Here is a 24,534-nt window from a genome sequence, read left to right as displayed (position 1 = left end):
GGCACCGCTAACAGAAGGGGCTCTGAACATCCAATGGATGTTTGGGCTTCATAGCCTAAGTACCCCTGGAAAGTGGAGGCCAAGTTCTGTGTGTGCACATACATTGCAAGGAATAGACACATACCTGACACTAGCTTGAGCCAAAAAAGGGCAAATTTAGTGGCTCATGTAACCACAAGACTAGATTTCGTTTCTGACTAGATCAAAGGGTCAAAAACATCCCCAGGGCATCTTTCTGCTTTGTTGGGCTCCATTCTTTAGAGTCTTGCCACTTGGCAGACGAAACAGCTGTGGAGAGCTCCAAGCTTTACTTTTTTTCCAGTTCAGTATTCATATAAAGAAGCAATCTTCCTGCCCTTAGTCCTGTTCCCTGATTGGCTGCCTTCAATCAAGTGCCCATTCCTAAAACAACAGGGCCAAGGAAATGAGCTTCTCTCACTGGACAGATTGGATCACATGCCCCATCTGTAAGGAGGGGAGGCAGAGCATCTGATTGGCAGCCCCACTAGCTTCACATACGCTAGAATAGGAACAATTCCTCGCAGGGAAGATGGGGCACAGAGACCAGAAGAAAGGGAAAGGCAGGCAGATATAAATCATTAATACCAAAGCCCAGCACTTATATGCACTTTTCTGAGGTGGTGGTTTATAGCTTGCTTCCTATCCTCAAAATGTTCTATAATCCAAGAAATAGTAAGAACTTTGGGAGAGGAAAATGCTTTTTCCTCACTCCAAATATTTCCTTCCTGTAGAGGGTCATCATGCTCCAGGCTCCTCTTCATGCCTTCCCTCTCCTGCACTTAGGGGAAGGAGAGCGTTAGGAGAAGCTGGGCATGCGTCTCCCAGTGTCATCCTCTTCCTGGTCTCTTAGGATTGAGATGCTGGGAAGGAACACAAGTTCTCTTCCTCCACATGGGGAGGGCACCCTGGTCCACTGTTGCCTGGGACTGTGGGAAAGTCTGTTGAACTAGGATTCAGGGAAGCCTATTGAGCTCACATGCTCAGCTACATTCTCCAACGGGTAGCCTTATCAGAAGATAATTCATCTCCTGACCACCCAGACCGCCAATTGATTCAGAGCCTGAATAGGGAGGAGGCATGCTATTTATTGAGCCCCTTCTCAAAAGTCTACAAGAACCATCCACTTAGGGTATCAGGGACCCACAGATTCATCCTCTCACTCTCCCCTTCCTGGCTGGTCCCCCACAGGAGGAGCTTGTCTCCCTGGGAATCCACAGAGATCGTGGAGTGCTGGGAGCAGGCGCAGAGGGAGGCCACAAAAATGATCAAAGGCAAGGCAGCTAGGTTTACCACAATAGGTGAGAGAAACTGGGATTATTTCACTTGGAGGGGCCAAAAAAAAAAGCCAGTGGTGGGGTGATTCAGGGGTAGCCTTGACCAGAACCATGCTGAGGGTGTGGCATCACTGGTATTTTTCCACAGCCTCACCCTGACCCTGAGCATAGTCACATCTGTCTCTTACCTCTCCCATCCCACTTGTGTCCTTCTACGCCCACCTCTTTGAAAATAAATTGTTCCACTTCCACAGAGGTGTAGGAGGCACACAAATCAACTTAAATAACACTATAGTATAATTTCTTTTTGATTACAAAAGTGATACCCAATCTGTGAGAAGAACTGAAAAGATACAGAAAATTATAAAGATGAAAACTAAAATCAACTCGAAGCCCTCAACCCTGAGATAGCTATTGTTAGCTTTTTAGTCTATTATTGTCCAGCCTTCTCTCTCTCTACATAATGTTAAATGTATTCTTTTTTTTTGTTTGTTTGTTTTTTGTTTTTTTTTTTTAATTTTTTTTTTAAATTTATTTATTTATGGCTGTGTTGGGTCTTCATTTCTGTGCGAGGGCCTTCTCTAGTTGCGGCAAGTGGGGGCCACTCCTCATCATGGTGCGCAGGGCTCCCATCATCGCGGCCTCTCTTGCTGTGGAGCACAGGCTCCAGACGCGCAGGCTCAGCAATTGTGACTCACGGGCCTAGTTGCTCCGCGGCATGTGGGATCTTCCCAGACCAGGGCTCGAACCCGCGTCTCCTGCATTGGCAGGCAGATTCTCAACCACTGCACCACCAGGGAAGCCCTTAAATGTATTCTTTATTTCTTTAAAAAATTTATAGAAATATTTTAAATAAAATAGCAGCATGTAGTGTAAAAGATGAAAATAGTATATTATGCTATTTCTCTTAATACTATGATCTATGTGTACTATTAAGTGAATATTTTTTATTGTTACCACTTCCTTTTGTCTCTCCTGGCCTTAGGAATGGTTGACATTAATGGCACTTATTTGAGAGGAAAGTACTGGTGTCATGAGACCCATTTTAGAGACAGGGAACTGTGACTACCCATAGCCACACCCAACTCCTGCTTGTGTGGCCAGGATCACAGGGGACAGAAACAATTTCCTAACATAATCGATACCTTTGTTGAGAAAAGGGAGTGAAAAAGGTGGCTTCCATAAGCCAGGGGTCTTGACCTTCCTTCTCTATCAGAAATACCAATCAAGGGGCTTCCCTGGCGGTGCAGTAGTTAAGAATCTGCCTGCCAACGCAGGGGACACAGTTTCGAGCCCTGGCCCGGGAAGATCCCACATGCCGCGGAGCAACTAAGCCCATGAGCCACAACTGCTGAGCCTGCGTGCCACAACTACTGAAGCCTGCGCGCCTAGAGCCCCTGCTCCACAACAAGAGAAGCCACCTCAATGAGAAGCCCGCGCACCGCGACGAAGAGTTGCCCCCGCTCGCCGCAACTAGAGAAATCCCTTGCGCAGCAATGAAGACCCAAGGCAGCCAAAAATAAAATAAATAAATAAAAAGAAATACCCATCACATCTACCACAGTGGCCTCCCCAGCTCCAAGATTTTGATTCTGGGAGCATATAGCTGCAAGTGAACAAAGAGTCAGGGGAAAGTTCTTTATCAGCAGGAGAATTATTTTATTCAATGTGTTTCCTTACATTAGTTGGGACAATAAGGGGAAAGAATGAGAAGAAATAAAAGGCCAGTTACTCAGACCACTTTTAATGAATCACCCCCCAGTGTCACTACCCATCCCCAGTCAGGAAAAGCTTGAGTTTTTCCATGCCAAGAAAAACAGAGGGCAGGAAGAAACAAATTATGACCTTGTTTGTGTTTTGTGTCTTAACTATTTGATTTATAGGCCCAGATCCAATGATTATGGATGAAAGAAAATATCCCAGTGTCCCAAACCTAACCTGAACTTAACCGGGGGTGGGTCTCACGTCCACTGCTCAAAGTCAATGCGAAGTTAAAATGCTTTAAGAATAAAGGTTCAGGGTTTGGGGCTGCCTGAGCAGGCCAGTGGCAAGGCCAAATTCTTTTCTCATCACCCCAGTTAGGATGACTACTATGAAAAAATAAAAAAATAATAAGTATTGGTGAGAATGTGGAGAAATTGGAGCCCTTGTGCACTGTTGGTGGGAATGTAAAATGGTACAGCTGCTATGGAAAACAGTATACAGTTCCTCAAAAAGTTAAAAATAGAATTACCATAAGATCTAGCAATTTCACTTCCAGGTACTCAAAAGAATTAAAATCAGGGTCTCAAAGAGACCTACACCTAAATATTATTGTTTTTGTTTGGTCTGTTGTTTGCCCAACCATTAGTCCTTGTCCTGGGAGGCAGTGGCTAATACATTTGCCTTTAAATCTAGTAAATGCCCCCCAAGTAGCTGCCTCAGACTTGGGAGAGTTCTGAGTTAGGCAAAATGAGGGCAAGCCTTTTGAGCTGGCCCTTCAGGGAGCCACCAGACTGGTTGAAATGAACAACCACAATTCTTTAAGAATGAGGTCACTTCTACTACATCCAGGACTAAGAACTTGTACTAGGAATGGGGGCTGTTTTTGTCAAAGCTTCTGCCAAACTGAAGAGTAGGGGATGGGACAGGGTAAGTTAAAACACCACAAAGCTCTCTGACTGAGATTCAACTGTTTTTTCCTTGATTAAGCATTCACCTGGTTGTTATAATCTTTTGCTTAGTTTCCAGAATGCCAATAAAGTTGATTTTGAGAGTAAAAAAGAAAAGAAAAATATCATGTAGCCATGAACTCTCTAGAAAGAAAACAGGATGATGCGTTAGACCAAGTTTCCACTTAGGATGTGGTGGCTCACCGAGGCTTCACCCAGGGGTTGACACTTAACCAGAGATTAGAATGATAAAATCTAAATGTGAAGTTGGGCGGAGAGAATACCCCTAAAGTAAGCTTGTGCTCGGCATGTAGAAATCAAACCACTGCAACTCAAAAGAGATTCTTGGCCATTAAGATTATTTTTCAGATTGATCTAGATGGAAGGTTGATAAATTCCTTTCTGACTCTAAAGTATAGAAAAAGTTGTTTGACCTCACTCATAAGAGAAATGCAAGTCAGACCTACAGTGTGATACAGTTTTAAAAATGTCTGATTGTTATACTCCAGAAACTTTGATAACACACTCTGTGGGGCTGTGAGGAAACTGGCACTCATATGCATTGCCAGTGAGAATATAAATTGGTACAATTGCTATGGAGGGCAGTGAGAATATAAATTGGTGCAGTTGCTAACAGTACGGATGCATGTGCTTTTGGCCTAGAAGTCCCATTTCTTCTTGTACATGTCTACAGTGATATAAGATCAAAGTTATTAATTACAGCATTATTTGTAATTCCAAAACACTGGAAACCCAAATCTCCATCAGTAGGAGACTAGTTAAATTATGATACATTCATACCAAACTATGAATACTGAACTATGGGAAACTATGCAACTGTAAAAATAAATGAGGTGGGCTTCCCTGGTGGCGCAGTGGTTGAGAATCTGCCTGCCAATGCAGGGGACACGGGTTCGAGCCCTGGTCTGGGAAGATCCCACATGCCGCGGAGCAACTGGGCCCGTGAGCCACAACTGCTGAGCCTGTGCGTCTGGAGCCTGTGCTCCGCAACAAGAGAGGCCGCGATAGTGAGAGGCCCGCACACCGCGATGAGGAGCGGCCCCCGCTTGCCACAACTAGAGAAAGCCCTCGCACGAAACGAAGCCCCAACACAGCTAAAAATAAATAAATAAATAAATAAATAAATAGAGTAGCTATTAATTTAAATAAATAAATAAATAAATGAGGAGGCACTTTATGTATTATTATCTAAACACTTCTAAGATGTCATTAAGTGAAAATAGCAAGATGCAGAACTGTGATGTTTAGCACCTTTTATATATGTGAGTAAAACTAAGTATAAATATTTATATTTACTTGCATTTGCATAGAGAAACTCAGGAAGGATACACAAAAAATTATTAAGTGATTATCTGGGGTGGGTGAGTGGAAGGGAACGGAAAGTATATAGACAAGGTGGTCAAGAGACTTTTTATTGAGATGTTTAATTTTTTTTTTTTTTTTAGTTTTGAGCCTTGTGAAGTATTAAGGACTTAAAAAATTAAATTTAAAACTTGTTCCCTCTACTACCCCTTATCTTAATTTATTAATTTATCACTTAATCTATAACCGTTGTTCACTCCTCTCAGACACTCCCCTGAGAAAGTGTCTACTTAAATGAATGTGGATGATGGTTTATAAAAAGTACATTAGTGCATATAAGTTATATCTTTAAAAATCTGATTTAGGGACTTCCCTGGTGGTGCAGTGGTTAAGAATCCACCTGCCGATGCAGGGGACACGGGTTTGAGCCCTGGTCAGGGAAGATCCCACATGCCGCCGAGCAACTAAGCCCATGCGCCACAACTACTGAGCCTGCACTCTAGAGCCCCCGAACCACAACTACTGAGCCCATGTACCACAACTACTGAAGCCCGCGCGCCTAGAGCCCATGCTCCGCAACAAGAGAAGCCACCGCAATGAGAAGCCCGCGCACCGCAACGAAGAGTAGCCCCCGCTCACCGCAGCTAGAGAAAGCCCGCGCGCAGCAACGAAGAGATTAATATAGTCATGGAGGAGCTTTCTGTGCCTTGCTACTCATCCTCTACAGACTAGATAAAGGTCACTGACCAAAGACAACTGAAGCATCCTGAGGGCAAAACCAGCCTAAAGAAAACTTTGTGTTTATGGATAAAACATTACAATTTTTCAAAGTGGCCTTTGGCTCAGCAGACTGTAGTAAAAACAATGTCATCATCCAGTCTCTGAACTAGATCATCTTTATCAAAAAGAACCTCTCACAGGATAAAGAACTTCTAAGTGTTAACGTCTTTTCACATCCATGTTTTTCGTTGGCCCCACGTCTGGGAAGTATTGTAGCCTTTTTACTTTTTTCAGTCCCCTCCTTATGCCCTTCCCCTAACCACTGAATTAGACTTCTAACACTCTAAGCTTTGTCTGTTTTTTCCTCAACAGCTTTATTGAGATATAACTCACATACCATGCAAACCACCTATTGAAAGTATACAATTCAGTATCTTTTAGCATAGTTACAGGGTTGTGCAACCATCATTGCAGTCTAATTTTGGAACATTGTCACCGCCCCCCAAAAAGAAACTTCATACCCATTAGTGGTCACTCCCCATTTCTCCCAACCCCCTCGGCCATGTACAACCACTAAATCTACTTTCTGTCTCTACAGATGTGCCTTTTCTCGAAATTTCACATAAATGAAATCATACAGTATGTGGTCTGTTGTGATTGGCTTCTTTCATTTAGCATGATGCTTTCAAGGTACATCCATGTTTTAGCATGCTATTTTTACTGCTGAATTATATTTCATTGTAAGGACACACATACATATATATATTTATGTGCATATATATATATAGATATACATAAATTTTGTTTTTGAAACATATGAATATTTACTACGTGTTAAAAACAAATAAACATTAAAAGGAAGAAAAGTGGGTGTACTGAAGCCAGGAACCAAAATCCAGGGTAGAAAGCATCCTTATGGATGGCTGTTTGCACAGCTACAGTTTCTTTTGATTCTAGAAACTGGGCTGGGCTGCGGGGATTGAGCCCCACAGTCATGAAACTCAATAGGATGGTTCTGGGGGAAGCTCCAGAAGAGGCTGCCCAACAGGCCAGAGAGGTCAGGCTGGCCTGGGGGTTGGAACAACACTAGGATGCTTGGAATCAAGTAACTCTCCCTGAGGCCACATCTTGGACAATATGGGCTCTTAACTTTGCAGTTTCCTGAAGCTTCCCTGATACTGGATGGCCAGGCCTGGCTCTGGAAAGGGAAGGAGAGTGTTGGACTGTGATGGCTTTAAGAGTTTGTCTTCCCACTGGCAGGGGATGAAAATAGGTTGCCAGGGGACATAATACCTTGAGAAGGGCGAGAACAGATTTGAGGGCTACCTTATTGTATTCCATTCTTGGAACAGGAAAGGGGAACTTCCCCCTCAAAAAGAGTGTGAGAACCCAGGAAGTGTGTTTGACGTCTGCAAAAAAATGGGACAGAATCCTCGTTCCTTGCTCTGTTCTCAAGGAGCATGTACAGTGTCTTTCTTGACAGTTTCCTGTTCCATTTCCACCATTTATACAAAAGCAGTAAAATGAGCTTGCAAGGTAAATAACGACTCCCCTGGAGCAGCATCTCACACACCAGCCTGTTATCTGAGATAAATTTCAGAGCACACAGCTGGACAGCAATGGGGAGAGGATTTTCTAATACATATGTAAAAACAGTGAAAGTAAAATGTTAATGTTGAAATGTTTTATATGGTAGTAAAATGTTAATGTTAAAATGTTTTATATGGTAAATGCCATCTTCCTCTTAGAGAGTAAATTTCCTTGAGAGCTGGGTCTCATTTATAGCACCTAGAAATTATAGCTCCAAACTAGCCAGCATTTACTGAGGACACTGTGGCAGGCACTGTGCTGAGTTTTGTTTAATATATTGACACAGTACTTAGCTGTAGTTACTCAGTAAATATTTATCAAAGAGCTTGAAAAAAAACTATCAAAGACAGTCAAGAAGAGAAAACTGCAGAACAGCATTCCTCATGAATATAAGCCCAAAGATCCTTAAAAAAATTGTAGCAAATTGAACCCAACAATATATAAAAAAGACTAACATTGTAACCAAGTGAGGTTTATCCCAGAAATGCAAAGATGGTTAAGTTTTGGAAAACTATTGAAAGTAATTCACCATATTCACAGAATAAAGGAGAAAAATCAAACGATTATCATCCTAATAGATGCAGAAAAAATGTTCGTCAGGCTTCAATCTCCTTTTATGATTTAAAGAGAAAAAAAAAAAAAAACACCTCAGGAAACAAGGTAGATAGGGGAATTCTTCCCTCTCTCAGATGAAGAGTATCTACTGAAAAATCTAGACATCATACTTAATTGTGAAAGACTGAACGCTTTCCTCCTAAGATTGGGAACAAGCTAGAGTTGCTCATTTCACCATTTTTATTCAGTGTTCTACTAGAAATGCTAGTGTAAAATAGTCCTTGCCAGTGATATAAGGCAAAAAAAAAAAAAAAAAAAGGCATACAGATTGGAAAGGAACAAGTAAAACGGTCTCTATTAGCAGATGACATGATTGCTACCTAGATATTTCTAAGAAACCTACAAAACAACCACTGTAAGTGAACTGTAAGTGAATTTAGCAAGGTCACAGGATACTAAGTCAATGTACAAAATTAATTATCTTTCTCTATTATAGCAGCAAACAATTGGAAAATGAAATGATTCCATTTATAATAGCATAAAAACCATAATATATTTAGAAATAATATTAACAAAAGATGTAGAATACCTCTATTCTGCAAACCAGAAATTGAAAAAAGATTCAAATAAATGGAGTGGTATACCATGTTTGTGGATTGTGAGCCTCAAGGTTGTTAAGGTGTTCATTCTTTATAAATTCATCTATAAGCTCTTGTACAGAAATTAACAGGCTGATCTTAAAAAGTAACCTTATTATTTTGGGGATACTTTTAGATTTACAGACAAGTTGCAAAATAGTACAGAGTTCTTATATACCCCTCACCCCACTTCCCATAAAGTTAACATCGTAAATATTCTATAGTGCATTTGTCAAAACTAAGAAATCAACACTGGTACATTACTGTTACTTTAATCTGAATTTCACTGTTTTTTCCCCTGATGTCTTTTTTTTTTTTGTTCTAGGATCCAGTCCAGGTTGCCACTTTGCATTGAGTTGTTGTGTCTCTTAGTCAAATTGGGTCTGTGACAATTTCTTGTTTCCTTGTTTTTGTTTTTTTAAAAACTTTGGGTTTATTTATTTATTTATTTATTTTATTTATGGCTGTGTTGGGTCTTCGTTTCTGTGCGAGGGCTTTCTCTAGTTGCGGCAAGTGGGGGCCACTCTTCATCGCGGTGCGTGGGCCTCTCACTATCGCGGCCTCTCTTGTTGCGGAGCACAAGCTCCAGACGCGCAGGCTCAGTAGTTGTGACTCACGGGCCTAGTTGCTCCGCGGCATGTGGGATCTTCCCAGACCAGGGCTCGAACCCGTGTCCCCTGCATTGGCAGGCAGATTCTCAACCACTGCGCCACCAGGGAAGCCCAATTGTTTTTGTTTTTTGAATGAGCTTGACAGTTTCGATTGATACAGGTCAGGTATTTTGTAGAATGTTCCTCAATTTGGGTTTGCCTAATGTTTTTCTCATGTTTAGACTGGGATTATGGGTTTGGGGGAAGAATGCCACAGTGGGGAAGTGCCCTTGTAGCACATACCAGGGAGTACATGCTATCAACATGATTTATCGCTGGTGATGTTAACCTTGATCACTCGGTTCCACAAGCAGATTTTAAAATTTATTTGGAAATATAAAGGATCTAGGGTAGCAGAAACAATTTTGAAACCTATGAGCAAAGCTGAAGGACTTACATTACTGACTTCAAGGCTTAGTATAAAGCAATCGTAACCAAGACAGTGTGGAATTGGCATTAAGCATAGACAAATAAATCACTGGAACAGAGTAGAAAGTTCAGAAAAAGACCCACACTTTCATGGTCAATCAATTTTCAACAGAAACATGAAAACAATTCAATGGGGAACTGTTTTCATCAAATGGTGTTGGAACAAGTGGCTATCCACTTGGAAAAAAAGAGACCGAGAACGCTGGCTAAGGTGACCAAGTTTGTGAGTAGCCGGGACAGGGATTCCAAGCTAGACTTTCTGGCTATCATGTGTTATAAATTATGAATATGAATTTATAATACATTTAGGCCACAGTATTTTCCTGAATCAAATTCAATTTGAAGCCATACTTTTCAAAAATGTCAATGTCGTGAAAGAAAAATAGAGGCTGAAGAAATGCACCTGATTAAAGGAAACTAAGGAGACATAAATAAATGCAATACATTATCCTGAGTTGGATCTTGGCTCACACAGACACACCAAAATTCCACAAAGGACATTATTAAAATAATTGGAAAATAGTATGGACAGCATGTTAGATAATAGTTTTATATGAATGTTAAATTCCCTGAACTTGAAAATCATACGAAGGCTATGTAAGAGTATGTTCTTGTTCATAGAAGATACTGAATTATTTGGAGGTAAAGGGTCATGATGTCTGTACCTTACTCTGAAATGGATTGGTTTAACATTACTAATGACCACAATAAAAATAAACATATATGGAAGAAATCAAATATGGAAAAATAACATTCGGTGAATCTAAGTTAAAATGGGAATTCATTGTATTATTCTTTCAACTTTTTTGTTTGAAATTTTAAAAAGGAAATTTATTTGTTTTAATATTTATTTATTTATTTGGCTGTGCCGGGTCTTAGTTGTGGCATGCAGGCGGGATCTTTTAGTTGTGGCATGCGGGATCCTTAGTTGCTGCATGTGAGCTCTTAGTTGCGGCATGCGGGATCTAGTTCCCTGACCAGGGATCAAACCCAGGCCCTCTGCACTGGGAGCGCGGAGTCTTAATCACTGGACCACTGGGGAAGTCCCTAAAAAAGAAATTTAAATATTTATTTTATTTTATTATTTTTAAATAAATTTATTTATTTATTTACTTATTTTTTTGGCTGCGTTGGGTCTTTGTTGCTGCGTGCAGGCTTTCACTAGTTGCAGTGAGCGGGGGCTACTCTTCGTTGCGGTGCACGGGCTTCTCATTGCAGTGGCTTCTCTTGTTGCGGAGCATGGGCTCTAGGTGTGTAGACCTCAGTAGTTGTGGCTCGCGGGCTCTAGAGCGCAGGCTCAGTAGTTGTGGCGCACGGGCTTAGTTGCTCCGCGGCATGTGGGATCTTCCCTGACCAGGGCTTGAACCCGTGTCCCCTGCATTGGCAAGCGGATTCTTAACCACTGCGCCACCAGGGAAGTCCCTAAATGTTCATTGTAAAAAACCACTTTCATCTGATTCTAATTCCAGTTGCCATGATGGTGGCAAATTCAGTCTCAGTCACTTATGAGCATTCCTCTCCTCCTCCTTAGGGGTTTTACGTAATAGTGCAAAACATTCAGGAAGGGCCCTCTGGTCTTCAGTCCACATTGGTCACTTCCTGAAAGATCTGCTGCAGAGCTGACAGCCTCCACACTGTAGCTCGAGTCTGTCTGCTAGCTGGAGCCCTGGCACTGAGGGTCCAATCTTTCTGCATGTATCATGTAGCCCTTCCCCTCCAAAATCCTGTCACTGGCCTAGGTCCCTTTGAGGAAGCTTGTGGGGTTCCTGCTATTGGAGGAATCCCAAACCACTTTCCTCTTCCAAGTCTCAGAAAGCCCGATTTTGCTTTCGTGGTACTCCAGATATATTTGTCCAACCCCTCCCTTTGCTGAGAGTTTCCTCCATGCTATCCTCTTAGCTGTTGGACTCAGTTTCCTGGAGGTGGAAGTAGAAAAGGGAATGCTGTGTGATTTTACTAATTCACTGTGTGAGAGAAAAGACATCAAATATGCTTCAAAACAGACTCACAGGGAATTCCTGGCAGTCCAGTGGTTAGGACTCTGCACTTTCACTGCCTAGGGCCCAGGTTCAATCCCTGGTGGCCAAAAAAAAGGCTTTAAAAAAAAACAAAACAGGGCTTCCCTGGTGGCGCAGTGGTTGAAAATCTGCCTGCCAATGCAGGGGACACGGGTTCGAGCCCTGGTCTGGGAAGAGCCCACATGCCGCGGAGCAACTGGGCCCGTGAGCCACAATTACTGAGCCTGCGCGTCTGGAGCCTGTGCTCTGCAACAAGAGAGGCCGCGATAGTGAGAGGCCCGCGCACCGCGATGAAGAGTGGCCCCCACTTGCCGCAACTAGAGAAAGCCCTAGCACAGAAACGAAGACCCAACACAGCCATAAATAAATAAATAAATAAACCCAAAGTTTAAAAAAAAAAAGAAAGTAAACCACCACCTGACACAAACTCATTCTTAAAAAAACAAAAAACAAAACACACTCACAGGTGATAAAGAACAAACTAGTGGTAACCCTTGGGTGGGTAGGGTAGGGGCAATATGGGGGGGGAGTGGGAGGTACTAATTATTGGGTGTAAGGTAGGCTACAAGGATGTATTGTATACCACAGGGTATATAGCCAATATTTTGTAATAACTGTAAATGGAGTGTAACCTTTAAAAATTGTATAAAAAATGCTTCCAAAAAAAGTTCAGTGTTTCCCAACGTTATCCATATCCACTTGCGTCAGAGTCATTCAAAATACTTGCTAAAAATGTTAAATTCTGATTCTATATCCAGACCCACTGAACCTGAATCTCTGGAAATGGGGCTAGGAATCTGCTTTTTAAATTTTTTGGTGTCTTAAAACAATGCTTTATTATTTCTCATGATTCTTTGGGTTGATGGGGCCATTCTGCTGATATAGCCTGAACACACTCATGTGTTGGCATTCAGCTAACAAGTTGATTAAGGGGTGGGCTCAGCTGAGACAGCTTAAATGGCTGATTTTTGTCCACTGAAAAAAAATGCGCAAGGTGAGAGTTGTGAGTTGTTTTATTTGGGGCAAAATGAGGACTATAGCCTGGGAGACAGCATTTCAGATAGCTCTGAGAAACTGCTTCAGAGAGGTAGTGGGGAAGGTCAGTATATATGTGATTTTGGTGAAGGGGGAGTACACGCAATCAAGCACATATTTTTTACAGAAGTTTTCTGCTAGTCTCGTGAAGATTACTGTTAGTCATGAGGAGCAGACGTCACCATGAAGGATTTTAGTGCTTTTCTAGATTCGAGGAGATGCAAGAATTGGGCTCATAAAATTGTCTCCTGAAAATATCTATCTGAAGACCTGTTCTGCCAGTTTTTCCCAGAGCACAGAGTGCCTCATTCCTGATCTCCAGCCTAACTCCTTTCAATGGGTGTTGAAGGTCAGCAGTTGCTGACTTTCATAATTTGATCCTTGTAGAGGTAGATGGCAAATGCCAATTTGTAGGTGACATCTTTACTCCCAGGCTTCTTCACAGCATCATGAAGCGTTCTAAGATGGTTAAGATGGAAACTTCAAGGCCTCCTGAAGTCTAGACGTAACTTGCACAGTATCACTTATGCCACAATCTGTTGGCAAAAGTAAGTAACAAAGCAAGCCAACATTCAAGGTGAGGAAGACACTCCACGTCTGGGCAGGAGGGAATCTGCATTTTCTTTTTTTTTTGGCCGTGCCGCGTGGCTTGTGGGATCTTCACGTTTAGGGATTGAACCTGGGCCCCAGAGTGAAAGCGCCAGGTCCTAACCACTGGACCGACAGGGAATTCCCAGGAATCTGCATTTTTTTAACATAGCCTTCTCAGTTGACTCACGCACACCGGGGTTAAGTGTGAATTGTTCATTTCACATATATGTGTACAGAGCTGTGTCCCTTTGCATTTGCTACAAATCTCTATTGCTAGCACTTAAATTTATATATATGTAAATGTTTTGTTTCTTTCAGAAATTTCTGAAATAGTAATGTGCTTAGGTACTATATGGAGATAGAATCACCGGAGCTCAGAATGGTAGCAGTTTGTGAAAAAGAAGGAATTTCAGGACCTTGAAAGGTGAGTAGGCATTGGAAGGAAGGGGGGTATCTTAAGTGGGTGGACCTGGCATGATCACAGATGTGGGCTTATACCAGTAGGTTTAGGGGTCAGTGGCTGGTGCACAAGACTAAAGGGAATGGTGGAAATGGTTGGGGATGGGTTATGGGTATGCGAGAGTGACACGGTGAAAATGACATCTCACCATGACCAGTTTGTCAGTTGCAATGGCAGTTAAAAATGAGTAGCTAACAACACTGCATAGAAACCAAACTCATAATTCGAAAATGCCGGAACCTCTAGCCAGCGACAGTTGAGGCGAATACTATTTTAGAACACATAGAAACGAAAACAGTGTACATTGTCCTGATCACTGAAGAATTCGCTTAAAAATCAGATCCCCCCCCCCCACTCCGCCCTGAGCCTTATTAAGATACAACTGACATACAACAATATCAGATTCTTAGTAGTGGCACAAACTTGGGATACTACATATCGTACCCCCAATCACCGTCTCTAGGCCTCGGTCCACTGCCTGTTATTTATGTATTGATTACTATGTGCCAAGCGCTCTGCATGTATGTGTATACACTCTCTCTCACTTAATTGGCCAGATTTCTCTACAAGGTAGAGTGCGTCATGCCCATTTTACTGGTGAGGAGGAAACTGAGCCTTAGAATGGATTTGCCATATCACAGCCTGGAGGCTGCAAAAATGTAAATCTGGGGCTGGAACAGAGGCTGCGCCGGAAGTGGGGGGGGAAACGAGTTCCGCGTGATTCAGGAGGGATCCACGGCAAAGGGAAGGGAAACGTGAAAATGGTGATTCGGCCCCATCTTCCAGAATTCTGCAGGCCCTTACGACGAGTTTAGAAACTTCTCTTTCAGACGACGTGGCTCTCTTAGGCGCCTTTCCAAAATCACGGTATCTGATTGGTGAGATTAGAGGGGATGGATGGTCCTGATTGGTAAGTTGGACCTCGAACCAGGCCTACGCCCCTAGGATCGGGCGAGGAGTGGGTGGGATTTGAAATTGAATCCCCCGTTTCATTGGTGAAAAGAAAAGGAACCAGGAACTATTAGGAAGCGTAATTGGTTGTTGCCAAGAGCCGCCGCTGGCCTTATGGGCCCGGATTACGGAAGCCGGGGTGGACTAAGCGCGAGGTCTACCTGCAGGAAGTTGGCAGCGGCAACCGGGATAGCGGTGGAGAAGAGGTACCTCAGGCCCATGGCGACTGTGGAAGCAAGTGGCAGCGATGGGAAAGGGCGAGGGGTCGAGACCTCCGTCACGTATTACCGATTGGAGGAGGTGGCGAAACGCAACTCCCCGAAGGAGATTTGGCTGGTGATCCACGGGCGAGTCTACGATGTCACCGGCTTCCTTAACGAGGTGGGGCCCGGGAGGTGGGCGGCCCCTGGGAGCTGCAGCGGCGAGGGTGGTCGGGCCCGGAAACGCAGCTAGGGTGTGTGTGGGAGGGAAGTGAGGCCTGGCTGAGGGCGAAGAGGCGTACGGAAGGGAGCACGACACTCCGAGACGGAGATTGGGGGGCCTTAGGTGTGCATGCATTTCCAGCCGTCACTAAACTCTCGTGCGTTCAGTAATACCATGCCTCCGTCACATATTGAGCACTTACTGTGTGCTTGGCTAAACTCTGAGTCACCATTATGCCCACTTTACGGAAAGGGAAGCTGAGCCTCAGGGCCTCTCACCTAACAACCTAGAGCCATTCGAACCCAGGTCTGAAAGCTCCAAACCTCTGCTCTTTCCACTATGCCTTCTGAAGTGATATCATTTTTGCTTTTCATTTTCTTGAGAAGAAACTGAGATGCCTCCTCCTTTCCCCCCATTATGCTGCCTTTCTTTTTTCTATTTTGAGTTGACCTTGAGTCCAGAGGTTATGAGTTGATTTTTTTTTTTTTTTTTTGGCTATTGACTCAGGTTCTGTCACCCTCTTTTGTAAATCAAGCCTGTTGTATTAGGGTTGTTTTTTTTTTTTTTAGGTTTTACAAGTTCTCAAGACCCTGGTACAACTGAGTGATTTTTTTTGTTTTGTTTTGTTTGCAAGGAAACAGACTTTCAATTTGTTTAACTCTACTGAGGTGTAATTTACGTACAATAAATTGTGCCCATTTAAAATGTACAGTTTGATGAGTTTTGACAAATGTATTCACCCATGTAATCACAACTCCAATTAAGAAAGAGCATTTCCATCACCCTAAAAAGTTCCCTCTTGCTTTTTTGCAGTCATTCCCCTCACTCCCAATCCCTGAGGGTTTAGGATATTTTAAATGCTTATTTATTTATTTATGGTGTGTATTATTTTATTTTGAGTAATAGATTAACAATCTTATGGTTAATTTCTTGTACGTTTTTGCATAATATAACCCTACTATAACTGAGAAAAAGTTTTATTTCTCTTCGTTCTCTTTCTGAAGCAAATGTACTAGTAAAATTTGTTTTCTACTAATTTGGGGCCTACGGGATAAAGCTCTACATCCTGATTCATAAATCTATAAAAACTTTTAAAACGTAAAGTTTCCCGAAAAGGACATTGTTTTATTTTATTATTTTTTAAATAAATTTTTTAAAAATTTTATTTATTTTTGGCTGCGTTGGGTCTTCGTTGCTGTTCGCGGGCTTTCTCTAGTTGAGGAGAGCGGGGGCTACTCTTCCTTGCTGTGCATGGGCTTCTCATTGTGGTGGCTTCTCTTGTTGCGGAGCACAGGCTCTAGGTGCGTGGACTTCAGTAGATGTGGCTTGCAGGCTCTAGAGAACAGGTTCAGTAGTTGTGGCGCATGGGCTTAGTTGCTCCACAGCATGTGGGATCTTCCCGGACCAGGGCTCAAACCTGTGTCCCCTGCATTGGCAGGCGGATTCTTAACCACTGCGCCACCAGGGAAGTCCCTTTTTTTTTTGGTCCCCCCCTTTTTTTTTTTTAAGGACATTGTTTTAAGTAAATCTTTCTAGTGGCCAATAAGTTAATATCTTAGAATTTAGTAACTTCTTGTATTTGTGGGGTGTATGGCATTTATGCTTTTAAAAGTGCTTTCCCATTATTTCAGCCTCAAAATAACTAGTTGAGAGTGAGTTGGATAGTAGTGAGCCTTACTTTAACAGGGATATAAGAAACAGGTTCAGAGAGATTTTGGTCAGACAGTTGATTAGTGGCAGGGTGTGCTTTAGATAAATACCTTGGTTTCTCTTGTCTACACAGTATTACTTTGGAATTCTAGACTTAGGTATGTCCTTTGAGGTATGCCTCATAATAAGTTTCAAGTGTGGCTTGTAGCATGCATGGTAAAGCATAGTTCATAATGGGCCAGTAATGTTTTTCATTTGTGGTTTCATTTCCCCCCCAGTTTCTTCTTGATTGATTCAGAATAGATAATGAACTTGGAAGGAACACTCAGTGCGTGTAGTGGACATTAGTTTAATCTTGAATAGTGGTTGCCAGCGTGGTTTACCACATGCTGATGGAGCCAGAGACATCACAGGTGTGCCAGGGGCGGCCCTTCAAGCTTGAGTTGCCAATCTTTACCTGCAGTTAGCCATTCTAACTTACCTGTTCCAGCGTCTCTGTCCCTGTGTTCTTCTTCACTCCAAGTCTAGTCATTCATTCACTTACTCATTCAAATATTTATCAAGTGTCTACTAAGTGCCAGATACTGTTCTAGGTGCTGAGGATGCAGCAGCGGATAGTTAAACATTTATGCCCTCGTGGAGATTACCATCTATGGGAAGCAGAAAATAAGCAGAGTAAATAACTAAAATATATGCTATGTTAAGTGCTAAGGAGAAAAATAAAGCAGAGAAGAGGTAAGTGCTAAGAAGAAAAATAAAGCAGAGAAGAGGGCTGTGGACATGTATGGGGTGAGGGTGTGAAGATGAGGGGTTGAAATTTTAGGTATGATGGCCAGAAATAGCTTGATTAAGAAGATGACTAGAATAAAGGCCTTCTGTTAAGGGAGCTGGCCATGTGGATATCTGCAGGAAGAGCTTTCCTGGCAGAGGGAGCAAGTTCAAAGCCCTTGAGGTACAAGTATATCTAGTTTGTTTGACGAACAGTGAGGGAGGTTATGGTGGCTGGAGAGTATTAGATGAGGTCAGCATGATCAAGGAGGGGACAGGTCAAGTACAGCTTTTGTGAACCTCTGTTTAGAAAGAAAATCACATAAAAATGGTTACAATATCTTACGACATTGACTAAAACATATCAAAGTGCATCTCTCTTAGCAAGGGTAAGTATGTTTTTGTGAACCTTTGTTTCACAAAGCATGTTTTTGTGAACCTTTGTTTCAGTTAATATTCTTGTTTTCTTACTGTATCACAAGTGAGAAAAGTTTGGAAGCCATTGTTTTATGTATAATTAACCATTTCTGAAAAGAGTAATAAGCTTAACACATAGTGCTGTTTTAAAGCTTTCTATGTAATTTTTAGTGACTGTTGGCGTAAGTGGGAATACTAGGTTGGAGGGAAAAACAATACAGAAGGGAAGAAAGTAAAACTCTTTAAACCCCAAGAATTTGTTTGAATCCTTCTACATCTTCCACGCATATACCAATGTATACAGATATGTATAAGTAGAAATAGAATCATAGTATTCCTTAATTGAATTATAGTGTCTATTAATTGATTTGGTTTAATAGTAATAGTATTTCTTGGGTGCTTATTATTCTGACGGCTTACATGTAATTTCTTTTTTAACCCTCCTAACAACCCATTTTAGAGATTAGAAAACTGAGGAGCAGATAAATAACTTTCACAAAGTCATAATGTTAAGTGGTACAGGTGGAGTTTGAACTCAGGCAGTCTGACCAGATAACCTATGCCCATTACATTAGGATTTGCCTCAATTTTTTTTCATGGCTATAGAGTATGGAATTAGGTCTGTTTTACAACCACCTTCTTCCACATCTTAGATATAATTTGGAAGGATTGGGAATGTGATAGAGGGAAGTTAGAACTAGTACCTTTTTTCTGGAACCCAGGTAATTTTTTCATTTTTTGAACAGGTCATACGGGTACATTGTGAAAAGCCTTCCTCCCATCTGCCCAGGTCGACCTCCTCCTAAAGTTAACTACTGTTGTTTGTGAATTCTTCCAGAGTTTTGTTTTGCACATACAAGCAAAAGTGAATGTAGTTCCTCCCACTCTTTTTTTTCACCCATAAGGTAACAGCATACAATACTCGCTGAAATATGCCTTGCTTTTTTCATGTAACTGTATGTCTCAGGAGTCTTTCCATATCCATACCTGGAATACTCCTTTATTCTTCATAGAATTTGTTGGACTGATTATAATTTATTCAAGCAGTCTCATATTTATAAACATTTGGGTTGTTAGTAATATTTTGCTATCTAGGTTTTTTCCCCCACCTAAGTCAACTCTATTGAGATCTAATGTACATACAATAAAATGTACAGATTTTATATGTGGAGTTCATTGAGCTTTGAAAAATGTTTCATCTGTGTAATCACCATCACAATCACTGTATAGAACATTTCTACCATCTATGTTCCCATACAACCACTGATTTGATTTCTAACACTGCAGAACCGTATGTATTATTTGTCTAACGTCTTTCACTTAACATATCTGTGAGATTCATCTATATTTTTTCTGTGTATCAGCAATTTATTCCTATTTAGTGCTTTTTATTTCATTGTAACCATACTAAAATTTAGCTGTTTGCCTGTTGATTGACACTTGGGTTGTTTCCAATTTTTGGCTATTATGAATAAAGCTGCTATGTACTTTCATGTACAAATCTTTGTGTGGACATATGTTTTCATTCCGCTTGGGTAAATAGCTAGGAGTGAGATTGCTGGGTCATATTTTTTTGTTTTTGTTTTTAAGCAACTGCCAGACCTTTTCCCAGTCGCACCAGCAATGCATTAGTTTTCCAGTTTCTGCACGTCCTCATTGACACGTTTTGTCAGTGATTTACTTTTAGCCATTCTAATGGGTGTGTGCTGGTATATAATAATGGTTTTAACTTGCATTTGCCTGATTACTAATGATGTTGAGTATCTTCATGGGCTAATTGGCCATTTGCATGTCTTGTAAAGTGTCTGTTCAGTCTTGCTCATTTTTAATTGGTTTGTTTTCTTATTATTGACTTGAAAGCAGTCTTTATATATTTTGGATGCAAGTCCTTTCAGAAATATGTATTGAGAATATTTTCTTACAGTCTGTATTTTGCCTTTTCATTTTCTTAAGTGTCTTTTGAAGAGAATTTTGGTGATATATATATATATATACGCACACGCATATATATATATATATATATATATATATATATATATATATATATATATACACATACATACATATATATACACACACATTTGGTGATATATATATAACACATTTTAATGGCTGGGTGTGGGCTTTGGGGTTCAAGAGTCTTGTTCAGTTTCCTACTTTACCGTAACCTTGGGCAGCTGTGCTCTGTAAAGGCCTTTCCCATCTCTTCAAGGGAGATAATAGTACCTACTCCACAGGGTTGTTGTTGAGACAATTGATTTAGGTAATTCATATAAAGACTTATCATGGTACCTGGCATAAAGAGCTCAGTAAGTGTTAGTGGTTATTTTTATTAATAATAAAAAATTGTTTCCTGTAGCATCTTTTGAGTGCTTACTAACTAGCACATGCTCTGAAGATTTAAAGGTGAATTAGATGCTTTGGACTTGCTGGGAAGATGAGATCTGTGTACAGGCAATTGTCGTGCAAGGTAGAGTGGTCTTGCCTTTGGAAAGATGGAGAATGCAGGCTCTGTTTGGTGCCACGCTAGGGTACCCCTTGAAAGCTTCAGTGTCTAACTAATAACAATTCTTACTGGATTTCTCCAAGGCTGGTCAAAAGAAAGTGCAATTTGATTGTTATCTAGCTTGTGGAATTATCAAATCTGTAGCAAGTATGCTTTCTTTCCTTGAACGGTCTCAAGTGGTTGGTCCTAGGGAAGGCTAGAAATAAGATGAGGCAAAATTTAACCTCCAGCACTGTCCAGGTGAGCTGCCCTGATCACAAATCGACCTTTGTTTATTCATGCCAGAAAGGGAGAGAGGGCAGGTGGGAGGGAAGGAGGGCAGAGTGAGTGCCCCCTAGATCTCACTATGTTCCAGGTTCTGTGCTATGTTCAGGAATACAGCCATGAATAAGACAACCATGGTCCCTGTTCTTAGGGAGCTTATAGTCTAGTGGAGGAAGAAAGATATTAAATAAATAATTGCAATTGTGATAGTACCATGAAGATGCCTAAGGAATTGTGAGAATCTGTAGCAGTGGTACCTAATATAGTGGGGATAAGGGTATGTAATCTGGTGGGAATAAGTTATGTTTGGATCTGCAGACCTGAAATTCAGACCGTGAGCAATTGTGACTGCCAAGGTTATACCATTTCTGGCAGCCATCAAGTTAACCTCTCCTAGGTGACACCCCTGCCTTACTAGGTTCTTTCTAATCCAAATGCAAATACCTATGGACCTGCACCATTTCCTGCTGTTCACCACCCAGGTCTATTATCTTTCTCTGTGTTGTCAGACCGTTTTTTAGGAAGTAGTTTTTTTCCTCTCCAAAACTTTAACATCCATATCTTATTTTGATGAGGTATTCTGCTAATCTGTTTGGGTAGGCTGGCCTAATTTTGCAGCTTCCATAATCTTAATGTTTCTAGATTTCATTTTCCAAGTCAGGTGATCTTTAGCATATCCCTTTTGTTACATTTTTATTACATCAGCATGGAATTTCCATTCACAGAGAATTTGTGTAATTTTTTCCCAGCAAGATTTTTATTGTGTAACTGTTTGTCATTCTTCACATTCTCCTCTTTTCTGCCCATCTGTCCCCTATCCTTTCCATAGAATTAGTAATCTGGAAGTATTATTTTCTGTTAGCAATTTGTCCTCTTTCTTTTCTATATTAAAACATAAAGTTTCTGTCCTCCTTTCAGTAATACTTAGTAAATGAACTTAAGGAAAAGCCAAGAGGCTTCCCCTGCTCCCTACCACAAGCCAAAAGGCTTCCCCTGCTCCCTACCACATATTCCGTGGACAATTGACCGACTAAAACCCGTCCCAAGGGGACATTACAAAGTTTCCTTTGTATCTGTAAAGTATTTCACTTGATTATTGCTGGACTGAGATAGAAATGAATCGATCACAGGCATTGTTTCATCAATTGAAAGTTTATGATCTTGGTTGCCATATAGTTTATTTGAAATATTTATAGTGTTATATAATTGCTTATGCATTAAAAGCTGAGACAAGATCCATTAGTCTTAAAACACAAAGGCTATCCAGTTCAGAAGAATCGTTTTTGCAAATTCATATGCGATTTAAAAGCAAAGCAGATCCTAGAAAAAATGGGAAATGTGTACTGCCTTATATTACGTTTACTTAATAAAAACAGGGAGAAACTTATGATTGTCCAATAGATTTGAGTAGCACTGGTAACCAACCAATCTAGGTGACTGAGGATAACCTCCAGACTCCTTGGTCTTATTTGTTTTGTTTTGCTGTGATTCAGACAAAGGTAAACTTTTGGGCTTACGTTAATTATAGGTATGTAAACCTAGCTTTTTTTGTGTGTGGGTAAAATATATATAACATAAAAATTTGCTATTTTAACCATGTTTAACTGTACTATTAGATGGCATTAATCGCATTCACAGTTTGTGCAACCAACATCACTGTCTATTTCTAAAACTTTTTCATTACCCCAAACAGAAACTCCATAACCATTAGGCAATAACTACCCTCTCATCACTCTTCCCAAGCCCCTGATGCAACCTCTAATTTACTTTGTGTCTCTATGAATTTGCCTATTCTAACTACCTGATATAAGTAGAATCATACAATATTTGTCCTTTTGTATCTGGCTTCTTTTACTTAGCATGGTTAGGTTTTTAAATTTTTATTTTTATTATGGTAAAACATACATAACATAAAATTTACTATTTTAACCATTTAAAACCATTAAGCATAACATTAAGCGTACAGTTCAATGGCATTAAGTACATTCACACTGTTGTGTGTCTATCACCATCAACTGTTTCTAGAATTTTTTCATCATCTCAAATTGAAACTGTACCCATTAAACAATAACTTCCCATTGCCACCTCCTCCCAGCCACTGGTAATCACTGTTCTACCTTATGTCTCTGTGAATTTTACTGTTCTAAGTACCACATGTAGATGGAATCATACAGTATTTGTTGTTTTTGTATCTGACTTATTTCACTTAGAATAATGTCTTCAGGGTTCATCCATGTTGTAGCATGTTTCAGAATTTCACTCCTTTTTAAGGCTGAATAGTATTCCATGATATGTGTATACCACGTTTTGTTTGTCTGTTCTTCCATTCTTCAGTGGACATCTGGGTTGTCTCCACCTGTTGGCTATTGTGAACAATGCTACAGTGAACATTGGCATACAAGTGTCTGTTTGAGTCTTTGTTTTCAGTTCATTTGGATATATACCTAGCAGTGGAATTGCTGGGTCGTATGGTAATTATATTATAATTAGATATTTGAAGACACTCCAAACTGTTTTCCACAGCAGCTGTACCATTTTACATTCCCACCAGCAATGGATGAGGGTTCTAACTTCTCCATGGAACACTTGTAATTTTTCTTTTTTTCAGTCATAGCCATCCTAGCAGGTGTAAAGTGGTATCTTTTTGTGGTTCAATTTGCATTTCCCTAATGACTAATGATGTTAAACATCCTTTCATGTGCTTATTCGTTCTGTGTATCTTCTTGGGAGAAATGACTATTCAAGTTTTTTGCCCCTTTTTAAATTGGATTGTTTGTCTTCTTGTTGTTAAGTTAGATTTCTTTATATATTATGGATATTAATTCTTGATTAGATATGTGACTTGCAAATATTTTCTCCCATTCAGTAGGTTGTCTTTTCACTTTCTTGATAATGTCCTCTGACATTTTGATGGAGTAAGTCCTTCCGTATCAGCAGTTACTTTAAATGTAAATGGATTAAACTCTCCAGTCAAAAGACAGAGATTGGCAGAATGGATAAAAATACATGGTCTAACTATATGCCATCTGTAGGAGACTCACTTTAGATTCAGAGACACTAATAGGTTGAAATTGAAAGAACGGAATCATATTCCATGCAAATAATAACAAAATAAGAGTAGAGGTGGCTATACTAATATTAGATGAAAGAGATATTAAATCAAAAAAAAGCTTTTAATGGGCAGAGAGTTGTTTTATTTTGGCCATGCCCTGTGGTTTGTGGGATCTTAGTTCCCTGGCCAGGGATTGAACCCATACCCCCTGCATTGGGAGCACAGAGGCTTTTTAAAAATTAAATAATTAATTAATTTTTTTGGCTGTGTTGGGTCTCCGTTGCTGTGCGTGGGCTTTCTCTAGTTGTGGCAAGCAGGGGCTACTCTTCATTGTGGTGCGTGGGCTTTTTATTGCAGTGGCTTCTCGTTGCAGAACATGGGCTCTAGGCATGTGGGCTTTAGTAGTTGCAGCATGCAGGCTCAGTAGTTGTGGTGCACGGGCCTAGTTGCTCTGCGGCACGTGGGATCTTGCCAGACCAGGGATTGAACCTGTGTCCCCTGCACTGGCAGGTGGATTCTTAATCACTGCGCCACCAGGGAAGTCCTGG

General features: G+C 40.9%; 2 protein-coding genes across 4 annotated transcripts in view; both read left to right on the top strand.

Annotated features, from left to right (window-relative positions):
• Positions 1–13,843, top strand: part of NIP7 (nucleolar pre-rRNA processing protein NIP7) — a 68,080-nt gene extending 54,237 nt beyond the window's left edge. Inside the window, exon 5 of the mRNA XM_082370002.1 lies at positions 13,814–13,843. Coding sequence (XP_082226128.1) covers positions 13,814–13,828 — 15 coding nt within the window. The 3' untranslated portion in view covers positions 13,829–13,843. The remainder of the gene's footprint in view (positions 1–13,813) is intronic.
• A 1,172-nt stretch (positions 13,844–15,015) lies between these two features.
• The window catches only part of CYB5B (cytochrome b5 type B), a 32,646-nt gene continuing 23,127 nt past the window's right edge, over positions 15,016–24,534 (top strand). For all 3 annotated transcript variants that reach the window (XR_014238020.1, XR_014238021.1, XM_082369998.1), the window contains exon 1: positions 15,016–15,287. Coding sequence is in view for 1 of the 3 variants with exons in the window: in XM_082369998.1 (XP_082226124.1) it covers positions 15,021–15,287 (267 nt within the window). In the remaining 2 variants the exon portion in view is untranslated. The remainder of the gene's footprint in view (positions 15,288–24,534) is intronic.

The sequence above is a fragment of the Balaenoptera borealis genome (assembly GCF_965194805.1).
Source record: "Balaenoptera borealis genome assembly, chromosome: 19".
NCBI lineage: Eukaryota > Metazoa > Chordata > Mammalia > Artiodactyla > Balaenopteridae > Balaenoptera > Balaenoptera borealis.
The sequence above is the reverse complement of the archived record's forward strand: the minus strand, read 5'-3'. Positions and strand labels throughout refer to the sequence as shown.